This window comes from Heloderma suspectum, chromosome 5, assembly GCF_057233095.1.
Source record: "Heloderma suspectum isolate Gila_16-S chromosome 5, 16-S_ref, whole genome shotgun sequence".
Lineage (NCBI taxonomy): Eukaryota > Metazoa > Chordata > Lepidosauria > Squamata > Helodermatidae > Heloderma > Heloderma suspectum.
In genome coordinates this window covers 51503387-51520168 of record NC_139462.1, presented here as the reverse complement: position 1 = coordinate 51520168, position 16782 = coordinate 51503387, and the positions used below count along the sequence as shown (strand labels likewise).

General features: G+C 42.9%; 2 protein-coding genes across 35 annotated transcripts in view; one reads left to right on the top strand and one right to left on the bottom strand.

Annotated features, from left to right (window-relative positions):
• LOC146343887 (UPF0462 protein C4orf33-like) overlaps positions 1 to 16782 on the bottom strand; it is a 110611-nt gene that overhangs the window by 38103 nt on the left and 55726 nt on the right. For 12 of the 22 annotated variants that reach the window (XR_014792073.1, XR_014792068.1, XR_014792072.1 and 9 more), the window contains exon 1: positions 1417 to 1556. The gene's annotated coding sequence lies outside the window, so the exon portion shown is untranslated. Of the gene's footprint in view, positions 1 to 1125; positions 1557 to 5576; positions 5709 to 16782 lie in introns of those variants that run through there. The other 10 variants (XR_014792071.1, XM_084856044.1, XM_084856051.1 and 7 more) reach the window with 4 other exon arrangements.
• SCLT1 (sodium channel and clathrin linker 1) overlaps positions 1635 to 16782 on the top strand; it is a 105061-nt gene continuing 89913 nt past the window's right edge. For 10 of the 13 annotated variants that reach the window (XR_014792066.1, XR_014792067.1, XM_084856030.1 and 7 more), the window contains exons 1-4: positions 1635 to 1743; positions 3941 to 4051; positions 12910 to 12977; positions 13983 to 14035. Coding sequence is in view for 11 of the 13 variants with exons in the window: in XM_084856030.1 (XP_084712156.1) it covers positions 4018 to 4051; positions 12910 to 12977; positions 13983 to 14035 (155 nt within the window). In the remaining 2 variants the exon portion in view is untranslated. Of the gene's footprint in view, positions 1744 to 1769; positions 2546 to 3940; positions 4052 to 12909; positions 12978 to 13982; positions 14036 to 16782 lie in introns of those variants that run through there. The other 3 variants (XM_084856036.1, XM_084856037.1, XM_084856031.1) reach the window with 3 other exon arrangements.

Here is a 16782-nt window from a genome sequence, read left to right as displayed (position 1 = left end):
CTCACTAGGAGAAATGAGGATGAGGAATCAACCAAGGGCATGTTGCCAGCCCATCCCCCAAAAAACCTGCAACTAACCTACTCAGAACAGCAGCACACACTTCAACAAAGAGCAAAGGAGGCACAAATGGGAAGGAACATTAGGTTGTATGGGAGTACCTCCTTTCATGCTTTTAACAATCCTTGGGCTGAGAGAGAGATGATTTCTTGTCACAGAAACAAGATGTATTTACTGGTAAATAAATTAACTTCACTTCCCATCTCTGGACAAGACTGATTTAAATGTGATTTCAGACCAGAATTCGCATTTAACCTAAGCCTCATTCAGAGAGAAGAAATACTTCCATGTGTCCTACAATGGCAGGACCTACTAGCCTCATTTTTACCAAGTCAGCCCAGACTGAATGTCACAGCAAGATACGGTGCAGACCCAATGCTACATACTATGGGGCATGTGCATACACAGGGTCACATTCCCTTACATAAGACGTAATAATATATAAGTACACCTGCAATCATATACCCAATTACCTGGAAGAAAGCCCCATTGAACTCAATGGGACTTATTTCTGAGTTGGCATGTATAGGATTTTCAGTCACATTAGTAACTGACCCGAAGGACATACAACTGAAATAACGCATTCTTTCCTTGTTCATCCCTGCTTCCACTAACACCTTCTGCTGTTTACTCATCTATGTCAAATGTTCAGCTGTAAGCTCCAAAGGGGAAAGACCCGTCCTCTAATACTTTGTAATGCACCAGGCACAATGACATTATTGGTCAATAACATGCTTATGACGAAGCGTCAGGATGCTTACTGTTTACAGGGAAGAGCCGAAATGGTTGCTGCTGCTCCCAGCTGTTCTCTTTTCTTTATAGCAGCCTTCCCCGATGTGGTGCCTTCCTGATGTGCGGAACTGCAACTCCCATCAGACCCAGCCAGCATGGTCTGATGGAAGTTGCAGTCCCACACATCGGGAGAGCACCACGTTGGGAAAGGCTGCTTTACAGTCGTACAAATGAACGCCTCTCCTTCCACCCCTCATTCCTCCAGGCTGCCAACTACTCCCCCCGGGAGGGGCCCTCGGCCTTTGACAGCTCTGCGTGTGTGACAAGAAGCTTCACCTGCTTACATTCTGCTCACTGCGCGACTGTTTAAAGCACAAGAGTCCTCTTCGGGTGGGCCTTCGAGACCGGGACGAAAGGAAAAGAAACCCAGCCAGCCCTGCGCCCAGGAATCGGAACAACACGCCGCCACTTTTGACGACTGATAGCGCGAGCCTCTGCATGTCTACTCGAAGGTAAGTCCCATCCGGCTAGCCTAATAATGGCATTACATTCATACGGATTTTTCCTCTTGTGGTCAACAGGGCTACTTTTGTCCTTCTTTGCTTTATCGAGCTTAATGGCGCTTACCGCCGGGTAAGTGGGTACAGGACAGCAGGCAGGCTGGTTTCCCCATCCCTACTCTTCTCCTCACGACTGAGGAGCAAAAGCGGAAGCACAGCCGCCAAACGAGCCACACACCCGACCCCCAGCAGCTTCTCCTTGCGACTGGAAGGAAAAGGAAGAGGCGAGCACGTGATACATTAAACCGACGGAAAGGCCCCTCCTCGTCCCAGCCCGCCTAGAATCCGATTGGCAGTCGTCTCTGCTACGTCACGAGAAACCAGTCCGTCTCTTTCTCTCTCGCTCTCGCTCTTTTTGTTTGGTTCGGTCGTTATGGTAGTTGGCGGTGCTGTGGTAAGGAATCCAGCGACGCGCGCCGTCGGGCCGGGGGGGGGGGGGAGGAGGGAGCCGGTGATTGGGCGAAGCGGGAGGTGACGTCGCTAAGGTGAAGTGAGGAGCAAAAGGGGTTCCCGCTCCTCGCCACGCCCAGCGGCCTTTTAACGGTCTGTCTTCCAGGAACTCCAAGGGAGCGATGTGTTGTCCCCCCGCTCCGTGTCAGAGGAGGAGGCAATATGCTGTGTTATAGGCGACGATCTCTCGGGAAAAAGTATAATATGATTTTTAAAAAGCTTTTTTGCCTCCTTTTTCAGTTAATGCTTACTCTTAAGTAACCCTATTGAGCACTTAGTTTATGCTGGAGTAAATCGTTCCAGGGGCCGCGGTGGCTTAGTGGTTAAGACGCTGAACTGCAGACTGGAAGGTCGGCAGGACAGCAGTTCGAGACCCTCGTGCCGCGTGACGGAGTGAGCTCCCGTCTTCAGCCCCAGCTCCTGCCAACCTAGCAGTTCGAAAGCAAGAAATTGCAAGTAGATACATAGGTACCGCCTCGGCGGGAAAGGTAGCAGCGTTCCGTGCACCTCGGTGTTCAGTCATGCCGGCCACATGACCACGGAAGCATCTTCGGACAGCGCTGGCTCTTCGGCTTAGAAACGGGGATCAGCACCGCACCCTAGAGTCAGACACAACTGGTTGGGGACACCTTTACTTTAAATCGTTCTAGACTAAATCAAGCCATCTGCTTGATTTATAGCCCAATCCTATGCATATCTATTCTAGAAGTTAAGTCCTCTCTGAGTTCAACTGGAATTACTCCCAGGTAAGTGCAAACCGGATTGCAGCGTTTTCAATTCTTTTTTAGGAAGGTATGTCCTGACCTTCTTGCCATGCTTCTGAGGCGGTTTACATAAAAAAGCAGTATAAAAATATGAAATATCTTAGTCCCTGACCCTTTGGGATAGGGTTTTGTCATTATATAAAGATAGATAACAAAAGTAAAATTCCATGCCTGGAGAGCAGGGCATGTGCACACACAAATCAACCACAGCCCTTTGGGATGTGCCAGGCAACAGCATTTTGAAGTGGCTCCATTATAACGGCTCATCATTTGTCAGTTACTTCAGGGAGGATCTGAGGATAAAGAGAGGCCTCCCTCCCCCAGGGTAATGGGAGTGGGCTGATGAGGTGGCAGAGCAGACCTCCTGGGCAGCCACTGCTCTGAGGTGGTCGTATGTAATGCTCTTGGAAAGCTGGAGCAGAGGCATGCCGCTTTCAAGGCTGTGTGTTAGATCTTATTCATTCCCCTATCCCAAGTTAGTGCTTCTTTACAAGGGCTGTGTGTTAAGGGATGCAGGGTGGACACAGGAGAATACTGAATTTGAAGAAAGAAGGGATAACTTGGGGCTCTCCTGGGATCGGAAGGCTGAATTGGGATCGGAGTGGGGGAAATATACCTTGTGAGATTGTCATAGGGCAGTGGGTGCATTGAGATTAAAGCTGTGGTGGGGCTGTTTGGGTGTGTAGTCAAAATCACTGAAACCAGAGAATTTAAAACATTTTTTATTCCTTTGGGAGCTTTTTTCAGCTAAAGAGAAGAGAGAAATTGCTTCAAATTTATAATGAATAATAGTTAAGGTCGATCTAAATATTCTTATCCAAATGGATAGAATGAAGTCAAGACTTTTGCTGCTGTTCACTATTTTCATGAACCTGGACAGCTGGAATAGACATGTGTATATTGAATGCACCTGATTCATTCAAGTTTGTTCGTTTCATTTATATTCTGCCTTTTTTCCTCTTGCAAGGAACCCAAGGCTATTATAATAATAATAATTATTATTATTATTAAAATTATATTGAATAGGTGGCACATGTTCCTAATATTCTATGGGTTAAGCCCAGTGGCTGCATTGGGAATTCTTTCGCCAGCCACATAAGAAGTAGTAATTTTAACAGTTTCCTTTGAACATCCCAATGGTGCATTGACCTGTGGTAGTTTTAATTTCAAGCAGGATTGCAGCTTTGAAATGTAGCAGAATTAGTTTCCACTACAACTTCTGGTGGGCTATATGGAAACAATTCTAGAGAAAAAAGTTGCTCTGCACTTCTTGCTATGAATAGAAGGATTTTAGATTCTGAAGAGAATTTAAAGTTAGAAACAAAAATGGAACTACATTCTGGTGGTATTTGTTAGTTACATTTATTTGACCTGCAGGTTTGAATTTCTGCTGGCAAGGGGAAAATCAGTCCGTCAGAAACCTTCTTATATGAACTTCCAGATAAAATTATAGAATGGCATCAGAAACTGACTTTCCGAGAGATCAAAGTAAGTTCCGCATAAGGTACTGTTAAGATCCATGCTGTCTTATATATTTCAAATAGTTGCTGCCTTATGTTGATAAGCGTAGGTAGTGCTTTCTTGTTTTATGAAAAACATGGGGCCACATAACAAACAGTGGTAGCATCTTTTAAGTTTTGTCAATTGTTTTATTTTATTATGTAAATATTCCTGCATCAGCTTAATCAAATTGTTATCCATTTAAATAGCATATTTATCTGTAATATTTAAGAAGTAACCATCCTGTTTAGAGAACAATCCTATAACCCCTATACAGCATCTGAGGGGCCATAGGATAGTTTGGATTCCCACATCCGAGGCCAGAGACAGCACTCTGACCTCAGAGCTGGGAATCAGAGCTGGAGCAGAAAGAACCACACTGGCTGCCACTTTAATGTTGGAACTGTAACCTCAGAGAGGAGGAAAGGGGGGCATTCCGGTGAGAGGGGAGGAGACTGAAAGGTCAGAATACAAGCTATCCTGAGGCCTCTCCAGCCTCCTTCCCTTCCCCTCTGAGATGCTTTTGCTAGATGGTCAAAAAAGCTTCTCTAGTGAAAATGCAGGATGGAGGGGCGAAGATTGCCTCTGCCGCTCCCCCTACCCAGCATAGGATGACTGTAAGCCTCCGAATTCGAAGGCTTATGATCATCATAATAGGATTGTTCCCTTATTTATTTATTTATTTATTTAATAACTTTATATACCTCTTTCCATATTTAAAAATATCTCTAAGAGGTTTGCAAGAAAATTAAAAATATTAACATACATCATGATATGCATTAAAATACAATTAAAATACATAATACCAAAACATTTATATAAAGCATTAAAACCAATTTAAACCACTACAACACATAATTACAAACTGACTGTGCAGCACACTCACTCACTCCTGCTGTACCCTGGCAGTTCATGGGTTGAACAACCCATGTATTACCATTACATGCAAACCAAGCCTGTGTCTAGACCAGACTAGTGTAATGTGGACAACACACAGCTTTACATGAGGCTGCCATTGAAGACAGTTTGGAAATTCCAATTGGTATGGGACAATCCTTCCAGATAGTTAATGGGAGCAATAAAGATTTCTCATATTACACCAATCCTGCATCACTTACATTGATTACCAGTTTGTTTCTAGGATCCATTTAAGGTGAGGGTTTTTTTAAGGCCTTAAATCAAGGGTGTTGAATCTCACCCGAGGGCCAAATTCCATTTCGAAGAAACCTTTGGGGGCCACATTTCAGTAGTGTGTGGCGCCAAAGGCAAAAGAAGGGAAGCTAAGTAACAAACCACTTATTAAAACTGTTTGTTGCAGGTTCCTCTTGTACAAATTTAATCTTTGTGGACCAGGTAAAACTTGTATGCATTCAATTATTTCTATTCATTGTTTTTGTACTTTTCTGCATAAAAAATGTACTCAAAGTACCATAAGCACTAGCTTCAATAAGTCAGGCTGCAATCCTAAACTTACTTTCTAGGGAGTAAATCCCACTGACTTTGGGATACTCACCTCTGAGTGAACATAGGATGGCACTTCAAGTCCTTGAGAATTTCTGTTCTATGTTCCTTCTATACTTTAAGTACAGGTTTATATTCAGGTGTATTTTCATTCCTGTCAGATGTAGCAGTAATAATGTACCTAAAATAAAAATACACAAAGATGCAAATCTGTAACTTGAATATCAAGGTAAACATTCCATCTTTTATGGAGCAAACACAATGTCTGCTTTTTAAAAAGTAGCACTGTAGATCTGATGAATATGCTGTTGATGATAGTTTGACGAATTAAAGTGGTGCATGAAGATTTGTTTTGCAAAGTAAATGGTAAACATTTCCTGTTTCTAGGGACTTTCAAAGGAACTTTTACTATGTCATTGAAAAACCTCTGATACGATTCTTTCCATTTACGTATCATTAATCTAACATGCTGTGAAAATGTTAATGGCCATCCCTGAAAACCAAGTGTTAGATATCCAAACACTTTTCTTATAGGTCTGCAGCAGCTTCTTAAAATACTTGCCAACTACTATCTTTGTAATGTCAAAGCACACCATGCTACCTGAGCTACAGATCAATGAAAAAGTTGTACTTGTGGAAAGTGCCACGCATTACTGCATCACCTTTGCTTTAGCATCATCTTCTACTTATTGCATAGCCCTTTCCTCTGTCATTCCTTACATTCACAGGCTCTCAATCAAAAAAGCTCTCAGTCAATATACTTGTATATTTCAGAAAATGTACAGGTTTCTAAGGGCACAATCCTATGCATGTTTAGATGTAAAAAAAATCCTACAATTCCCAGCATTCCTCAGCCAGCTGTAGGACTTTTTTTTTTTTTTACATCTAAACATTAATAGGATTGCGCCTTAAATGAAGGTAAAGTATTCCAACCTGACGGATTGTCTCTTTATGCTGTAATTCTAAATTGACCAGTATCTGAGAATACACATTTACATTTGCAAGGTTTTATTTTCTTTATATGAGCCTTTAAAACCTAATAACCACCTCACATAGGCTGTAATGATTTAGACTGTAATGGAAGTAGTATAACAGCAACAACAAAACCTCCAAACTCTCACATCTACAGCAGGTATTTATTTCAGTGCATATAATAACTGTTTTACACTTAGCTGAAAGCTAACTGTGAATATACCATTCTGCTGCCTCAGTCTGGGAGACCAACCCAATATTGCTCTTGAAGGCATGGGCATCTGCTCATAGCGGGTGCAACTGTCCCTCCCGCCCCGGATTCCAGTCATGACATCATTCTGAGAGAGGCAACAGTGGCTGTTCATGCTGTTCCCACCCCTTCTCTCTCTACTTTCAGTTTTCAGCCACATGGGAAAGGCTCAGGGCAGGGTAGGGGGTTCAGTAATTTAAACATGGGGGGATGCCTTTGAGTTTAACCAGTGCTGTGGAAACACCTCCTCTTAAGGCAAAACAGAAGCATGACTGGGCTTCTCCACACTGAAGTAGCTCCATCCTGAGTGTGGTAACAGCACCTCATGCTGCGCACGCCTGCCCTATCTATCTGTACTCTCCAATTCCCCACAACATGGGCAGGAGAGGCCCAGCCAGGGGAGGCCAGGAAATTAAACCTGAGGCAGAAGTGGGGTGGGATTCCATTGGGCTCAACTGAGAATGGCTGCAATGCAAATGGTAGAATGTGGACCTGGAAGGGGTGGTGAGGCTGGCTTTTTGGCAGGCCCAGCTAGGCAGCACCACAGCCTGTTAGGTCTTTGGTTTGATAGGCTGCAGGAGCACCTACCTTGTAAAGCATTCCTAGATGACTGTGATGATGGAAATCACTGACTTCCCTCAGTTCCACCTGGCATGGGCCCCTGGCTGAGTTCACTTTAATCTAAAGTAAACCAATTAGTTGTTTTACAGCACACAGGTGAAGTGAAAACACTGCAACGTTGCCCATCTGGGAAGTGTGTGTGTTGCTGGAAAGGACAATCTCTGCCAGTCCCAGAATCACAAGGAAAGATGTACTCCCTATGTACACTGGCTTTTGTGGCTTAACCCACCGACCCACAGTAAACAGGGATAGGATTGGGCTCTTAATGTTGGTAGGTAAAAGCACCATAAAACCTTACACTTTCACCCACAAATGCTGGAAAAGTGCTGAAAGAGAACATAAGGAAAACGGAAGGATGGCTAGCTGTCACCTTATGAGGACAGCCATTCCAAATTTCATCCATGCTCATGGGCATCTGCGGGAAGAAGCAAGACGGGGCAATTGACCTCCTGGGGATGAGCAATAATCGCCAGATTCCCATTCTTCTTTTCTTTAAAAAGCAAGTCTCTAGCCTTTGTACAACCTGAGGTATGAGGCAAAATATGTGGCTGCTATTCTGCCTGTTCATCTTGTGAGAATCTAGCCTGCTCCCACCTTTTAGTATTTTTAGTCAATGAATGAGGTTACAGAAATGGTTAACACACCCACTATCTGGGTGTGTTAAACCTTCCGGGCGTGTTAAGCCTTTTTGGGATCTTCCCTGTTAGGAAGTAATTGCAGCCTCATTTAAAAAAAAACAAAAAACAATTTAGGAGTACAGGAGTTTCCTGTAGCTGGATTTGTACAGTAGTGTGTCTAGGGAAAAAAAACAAAAGGTAGCAGCAAAGATAGGAGTACATGATCTTTCTAACTCAGGTTCTTGTTAATATTTTTTCTGTGTTCATAAACTTTTAAAAAATTTAAAGTTCATCATTTGGGAGGGAGGGCTGTGGCTGAGAAAGTGTGGGTTATTCAAGTCCTGCAAAATAGCCCAGTGTTGTTATTTCCATTTTGCGGAGGGGATGTGTTAGAGAAGTGTATGACAACTCTGCAGCATAGTCCAGTGTTGTTGGAATGTTAGGGAAATGCAGATGGGGCTGTGAAATTGATTGCACTGCTGCTACAATTTATTAATGGGTTGTTGTGATACACAGTCAGGGCCAGAAATATTGGAACAAGGATAACTGTTTTGGCAGTTGGCTTCTATACACCACCACATTGAAGTTGAAAGGAAACACACCCAGATGGGAGCGAAGTCAGGACTTGCAGCTGTAATTCAAGGGGTTTGACTAAAGTGAGGCACTACCCATTCAGGAAGGACAGCCAGTGGCATACGCACACCCCCATCGTTGGTGGCTCATAAGTAATGGAACGAATGGCTGACAAGCAGCTGCATGACCAGGTGTGGCCTGTTTCCTGGGTACCCCATGACCAATCAAGCAGAGAAAAGGCCTGGAGGTGGTTCTGAGTGTTACATTTGCATTTGGTAGCTGTTCACTGGAACTCCCAACGTGAGGTCCAAAGAGGTATCCATGCGAGTGAAGGAGGCCATCATTAGGCTGAGGAAACAAAATAAACCCATCAGAGAGATAGCAAAAGCTTTGGGAGTGGCCAACACAACAGTTTGGAATATCCTGAAAAAGAAGGAATTAACTGGCAAGCTCAGCAACAGCAAAAGGCCTGGAAGACCACAGAAGACAACTAAAGTGGATGACCGCAGAATTCTGCTCATGGTGAAGAGGAACCCTCTCACAACATCTAGCCAGGTCAAGAACGCTCTTGTGTAGGTAGGCATGTCATTGTCAACATCTACAGTCAAGAGACGGCTTTATGAATGTAAATACAGAGGCTTTGCAACAAGGTACAAACCACTGGTAATGCTCAAGAACTGAAAGGCCAGATTAGCCTTTGCCAGCAAACACCTAAAAAAGCCTGCCCAGTTCTGGAATAAGATTCTTTGGACTGATGGGAAGAGAAAAGTATGGAGAAGGAAAAGAACAGCTCATGATCCAAAGCATACCACATCATCTGTCAAACATGGTGGAGGCAGTGTTATGGCATGAGCATGTATGGCTGCCAATGGAACCGGGTCACTGATGTTTATTGATGAACTGGCTGCTGATAAAAGCAGCAGGATGAATTCTGAAGTGTATAGGGCTACACTTTCAAAGGATTTTCATCCAGGTATTAAAAGTGATCCTTCAGTTTGAAATGATGTTGGTTTGTGCCATTACTTATGAGCCACCAATGATGGGTGTGTGTGTATGCCACTGGCTGTACTTCCTGAATGGCTAGTGCTCCACTTTTGTTAAACCCCTTGAATTACAGCTGAAAGTCCTGACTTCGCTCCCATTTGGGTGTGTTTCCTTTCAACTTCAGTGTGGTGGTGTACAGAGGCCAACTGCCAAAACAGTTATCTTTGTTCCAATATTGCTGGCCCTGACTGTATCTTTAAGAAAACCTGCCATTTTAAGCTCTTGCAGGATGCCCAAGTGGGACCTCTCCCCACCTCTGTTTTAGTGTTGGCTTTGGAGCTGAGACAGTGTGCCATGCAGCTCCACAGTGTTTCCTCATATATTGCAGAAATAAATAAACTTATTGTGAAGGTACCTGACTCTATTGTGTGTTGCTTGTGTTGCAGAGCCTAGCAGTGGGCTGCAAGCTGATCAGGTCACCCCACCCTCATCCCAATATTAACCATGCCCTTCAACCCTGTAATGGCCTTTGGCACAAAGGGAGTCGTGGAAAGAGCTGAGAGTTTCAGTTGTAGGTGGAAAGACATTGTGTGGACACCAGGTTTACCTACTGAGAAACAACAGTGGAGTAGACCTGTTAGGCAAATTTCTCCAAGGCTACATCTCCTATGGCTACCTTGTGAACAGCCCATATTGCTGCTCAGTCATGAGATCTACCAGAAATGGTAGACCTGTTCTCTGATGCTGTCGGGGCTTTTAAAAAATGTGCAACCATACCCAAAATGACCAGTTCAAGGAACAATATACAATTGCAAAAGAACATTGCTGAAGTTCAATATTCAAGCCACGCATAAGTTGTATTGTTAGCTGATGTAAAAAGCAGCTGATACCAATGTGAAAAGTAAAGTGAGTAGTCCAGGCTCCTCTAGAACACTGATGCCTGGTCAGGCATACTTCCTCCACTGCTAAAGACACTCCCTACAGACTCCACTGCAACTCTCAAGAGCTCCCTTCCCCAACCTGGTGCCCTTCAAATGTTTTGGACTTCAACTCCCATCAGCCCCAGCCAGTGTGGCCAATGATCTGGAATGCTGGGGTTGCAGTCCAAAACATCTGGAGGGCACCAGGTGGAGGAAGACTTTCTAGAGAGTGTTCATCAATGTTTCCAAGATGAAGGAAATAATTCTAGGACAAGTCATGTGAAGTTGTCAATGTTATGATAAGGCCATAACATATATGAGATGATATTCTTAAGACAGTGGTACTGTGTTTGTGCATTTGGTGTGTGTTTTTCTCTTCCTAGGTGTTTTCTCTTATCCCTCATTCTAAATAAACTTCTATTGGCATTCATTGTGATTCTTGAATATAACACTCTTCTGCATTAGTGCTGTTCAATTCCCAAGACTTTCTGCTAGTCTGTGTAGGCTTCTAAATGTCACAGAATGTGATGCTAAGCAACAAAGAGCACACACAAGGAAAGTGCACAGGTATGTTGTAGTGGTGTGCACTATATGCGCAAATTACAACTGCACACTGTTGTGCAGCTTTGCCCCTCCCACCCCTACCCTGAAAACTCCGGCAGATGCCCATGCCTGGAGGGCAAGTTGCTGCCATTCCCTGAAGTGCTTTTGCTCAGCTTTAGCTGGTTTGCCAGCTGTGGCTGTTCCTGAGGAAAACCGATTTGGCCACTATCACACATGCTTTTGCTACATCCCGGATGGCTTGTTACAATGTGCTGTATGTGGGGCTGTCTCTGAAAAATGTGCAGAAGCTACAGCTAGTGCAGAATACCGCTGCCAGTTTGCTATTGGGGGCCAATAATTGCAGCATATTATTCTGAAGGGCCACGGTGGCTTAGTGATTAAGACACTGAACTGCAGACTGGAAGGTCGGTAGGACAGCAGTTCGAGACCCGAGTGCCGCGTGACAGAGTGAGCTCCCGTCTTCAGTCCCAGCTCCTGCCAACCTAGCAGTTCGAAAGCAAGAAATTGCAAGTAGATAAATAGGTACCGCTTCGGTGGGAAAGGTAACAGCGTTCCATGCACCTCGGTGTTCAGTCATGCCAGCCACATGACCACGGAAGCGTCTTCGGACAGCGCTGGCTCTTCGGCTTAGAAACGGGGATGAGCACCGCACCCTAGAGTTGGACACGACTGGTTGGGGACACCTTTACCTTGTTATTCTGATATTGTTCAAATATCATTTTCTTTCAATATGTTTCTGGGCACAATTCAGAGTGCTGGTGATGACCTTTAAAGCTGTAAATAGGTTGGCCTGGGATACTTGAAGGACTGCTTACTCCCCTGTGATCCTGCCAACCTGTTAAGGTTGTTTGGAGAGGCTTCATTCTGCATCCCACTTCCATCTGAAACTAAATTGCTGGGTATACCTTTTCTGGAGTTGTAACTAGGCTCTAGAACTCCCTCTCCCAAGAGGCCTGGCTGGCTCCCTTGCTTGCAACTTTTAATAAGACTGTGCAAGTAGTCCTTTTTAGGCCGTTGAATATTTTTTTTATCTTCAGGATGGTTTTAACCTACTACTAATAGTTATATTTGTTTTTAATTATAGTGTGGATTATATTGTATTGTTTTTGTATTGCATATGTTTTTAATTCTGATTATAAATAGCTTTGATGGATGCTCTAGCAGAAAAGCAACATGTAAATACTAAAATAAGTATAACTCATTTTAAAGGCATTTAATATCATGTAAACTAGTAAGATATAAATTCTGGAACATTACTTTTGTACAATAATCTCTTAAAATCTGTTTCCAAAGCTGATGAATTGAAGATAGCCAGTGAACACCAGTTTAAAAATCATTATCATAATCCAAGGGACTATAAATCTGTCAGATCAGTTAACTTGGGTAAATTGAAAGCAAAGACAAATAAGCCCTGTTCAAACTGTGCTTTACTATTCTGTTAGAATGTGGATATCCAATAAATATTTTGGCAGAGTTCCTGACCAATGAGTTTGTGAAAGGGAGAATCCATGCATTTATGGTAAGAATGGCAATAAAATAAAAGGAATTCACTAATTATTTAAAAGAGATAAATGTTGTAATCTAGATAAGCTATGTTGCATTTTAAATTATGTGTTGATAAAACGTGACTTCTTCAAAAAGCCAGGAAGTAGATTTGTTTTAGGGTACGTTATCTCTAGTTCAAATCTGTAATCTAAAGGTGCAATCCTATGCATATTTACGCAGAAAATAGTCCGACATCTTCCAGCATTTCCCAGCCACCTATGCTGGCTGGGGGATGCTGGGAATTGTAAGACCTTTTTCTGTCCGAATATTCATTCATGCATGCATAGGATTGCACCCTGTGTTATATGTGCTGGAAGTTAAAGTGTTTATTTCTTTCAGATCAGAAGCTAAATGCTGTGCTCAGACCGTTTCAGACAGAGAATCTTGCAAGAGTTACCTCAGTACAGGTAAATAGGGCTTGTTTATATTCTGGTATTTACATTGGCACTACACACAAGGGTGATTTAACGTACAAAGACAGATATTGGAAATGTTCTTATTTTTCCTATGCAATAATAGACTAACTTACAATCTTTGCATTTATAAAATATGTAGTGATTGGAATTCCCAGATCTATGTACAAAGCCTGGTTTTTCCATGCATCCGTTACTTGATGTACAGGAGATCTAGTAGCTTTCATTTCAAGACTGGAAGCTATTCATGGTTTGCGGGGGGGGGGGGGGTTGGAATGTTGCCTTAATACTTATAGTATTGTCATCATAAACATGTCTGCAGTACCATAGATCAAAATCTAGGCCAAAATGTAATGACCATGATGAATGGGCTTTGGATTTATACGCTCCTCCTCCTCTTATCCCCTCACACACCCAGATTCCCTCATATCCTTCCTGGTTTGAGTAAACCACATATATGTCATGATCTCTAAATTTGGCGAATGATGGCTTGCAGAAACCAGTATTTGATATGAACCCTAATTGGAAACATAGGTTTGTACTGGATTTCTAATTCCAGTTTGGAGCCAAACTGTGGTTTGCGCAAACCAAAAAGGGAGGGAGGGAATTGGAGTGTGCAGGTGGATGGAGGAGCATAACAGCAAGAGGTTAAACCATGTTTTGGAAATTACATCTGAACTGGGGCATTGATCATAGAACTGAACTTTCTGTTGGATTGGAGTCAAGGGTACACATTATGATTATATTTCAAGTTATGTTCATTATATCCAAAATAATCTGTATAAATGATTAGTTCAAAAAATCTCCAGAAGAACTGAAATGACAAAGATAATTTTAGTGCAGTTTAGTGCAACTGTGGGATATAACTAATCCTATATCCAAGGACTTAGATTGCTTAATTTTTATAAACTCTCAATATTTTCACCAAACTCTTTACTTTTATTCATCAGTCTATGTGACAACATATAACCGTGTTAAAGTGAAATTGATCTGTTTCAGAAAAATACTGTCGACGCTGATAATGCAATGGAGTCCTGGCCAATGGACCAAAGGTAAAAAACCTTATCTAATGAAATGTAAAGCAATACCATATTTTAAATACATTTTGACTGTTTTTTTAATTTCATCAGACACTTTTACAATGACCATGCTTGAATTTCTTTCAAAAAATGAAAAGGTGAGGTATTTGTTTATCTCTCATCTTGATCCTAACCATATGTATTTGAAAGCAAATCACTACTTACACTGATTGTGTGTTGTAAACTAATTAATTTTGTAGCATTGACTTCTGTTTTCATCTTACCAAGAAGTTAGCCCAGTTGAACTTGGTGAAACATACTTCCAAATAAACATGGTTATAATTAAGCTGTGAGACTTATGACTAACAGGCAAGCAGAAAATGATGTCTTTCTCTCAAACATTCTATGGACTGAATCCAGACTTAGTTATACTTAGAGCAGACCAATTGAGATCAGGGGGACTTAAGTTAGTCAGGGCTGCATTAAGTACCATTGACTTTAATGGGTCTACTCTATGTATCCAACCCTATTTGTCCATTTGCCTTTTTCCCCTAAACTACCTTGCCAGTGATGCTGTTAGCTGTGTTTAGGGAACCTGTTGACTCTTCACCTGGAAAAAAGTTCCACAAACACTTCATGGTTTTGAAATTGCATTATGAGGGAAACCAGAAAAAAAAACCTGAGTATGCAAGCTGCAATAGTTTTGTGACACCAACAGACCAATCTTCCCCCTTTTCCCATGTCTGTTTGCATGATTAAAAATAGCACTACATGGAATTTTCACTGGGTTCCATTTTTGGTATGGAAGGAGAATATTGTTTAATATCTACATGAAACTCCTGTGGGGGGGTCATCAAGAGTTTTGGGGTGCATTGTCGTCAATATGCTGATGACACGCAACTGTACTTCTCCTTTTCATCTCAGGCAGGTGTTGTGAATGTACTGAACTGGTGTCTGGCCTTGTTAATAGACTGGATGAGAGCCAATAAACTGAGACTCAATCCAGACAAGACTGAGACTGCTGGTGGGCAGTTCCTCTGTCCAGATGGGAGGAGTGCAACCAGCTCTGAATGGGGTCACACTCCCCTTGAAGGAGCAGGCGTGCAGCTTGGGGATCCATCATTGTCATTAAAGGCTCAGGTGGCCTCTGTGGCCCGGAGTGCCTTCCTACCAGCTTTGGTTGGTAGCCCAGTTACGACCTTATCTGAATGGGGATAGCCTAGCATCAGTGGTTTATGTTCTGGTAACCATTAGGTTAGATTACTGCAATGTGTTGTACATTGGGCTGCCCTTGAAGATGGTTTGAAAACTGCAGCTAGTGCAGAATTTGGCAGCCAAGGTGATGTGAATATATAAGCCCAGTTCTAGGTGACTAGGTGATGTGAATATATAAGGCCAGTTCTGGCTTGCCTGCACTGATTGCCAATTTGTTTCCGGCAGAAATTCAGAGTGCTGGTTCTAACATATAAAGCCCTACATGGCTTGGGACCCTAATACCTCAAGGACCGCCTCTCCCCATGTGAAGCAACCCCGTCTCTGAAGTCAGCTTCAGAGTGCCTTCTCTGTGTGTCCCTTCTGAGAGAAGCTCGGGAGGGGGGGTGTCAGTTCAGAAACTGACCTTTTCTGTGATAGCTCCATGTTAATGGAACAGTCTCCCCAAGGAAACATGTCTGGCACCGACACTGTCATCTTTTTTGTGCCAGGCAAAAATGTGCTTATTTTCCCAGGCATTCGGACATTAGTTATGGCCCAATTGTTGTGGGCTGCTTTTGTGATGTTCATTCTAGGCTGTGAGTGAGGGCAGGTTTTGTGTATTTGTGGATTAACACTTTTCATAATGTATTGTTTTTAGACTGTTTTGTGGTATTTATTTTTATTCATATTATTGTGCTGACTATAGTTTATATTACCACCACCACCTTCATTACATTAATCATGGGAGTTCTGTATATTGTGTTTAACTTGCTTTGAGGCTGCTTTTTTCTGTGGGAAGCAATAATGTAAAGCTTCCAGTGAAAGGCGGGTTACCCCTCATGAAAAAACTCTTTTCACACCAAACATGGCAGAGCACAATCCTTCCTCTCCCTTGGCAAGTGGTTTGCCAGGAAAGGTAGAGGGATCATGTTGTGTATCATGCTGTCAATTTCCTCTAAACTGGCAACTGGCACAAGAGGGGGATGAATGAGATCCTGCTCTGCAGAGCTTCCTTATTAATGCAGCGACTCTTGCGTTAAATGAGGGAACATTTTTGTCCCTGTGTATACACACACACACACACACACACACACACACAAAAGCTCACCAATAGAGCCCCCCTCCCATTTTCACAGGATTGAAAGGTCTATGAAATGGAGGACTTTCATTTCAGCTTGTTGTTGTTGTTGTTGTTCAGTCGTTCAGTCGTGTCCGACTCTTCGTGACCCCATGGGCCATAGCACGCCAGGCCTTCCTGTCCTGTACTCTTTCCCAGAGCATGCTCAAGTCCATATTCATTGCATCAGTGATGCTATCTCGCCATCTCATCCTCTGCCGTCCCCTTCTCCTTTTGCCCTCAGTCTTTCCCAGCATCAGGGTCTTTTCCAGATAGTTTTCTCTTCGCATTAGGTGGCTAAAATATTTGAGCTTCAGTTTCAGTATCTGTCCTTCCAATGAGCACTCAGGGTTGATTTCCTTTAGGATGGACTGATTTGACCTCCTTGCAGTCCAGGGACTCGTAAGAGTCTTCTCCAGCACCACAGTTCGAAAGCATCAATTCTTCGGCGCTCAGCCTTCCTTATAGT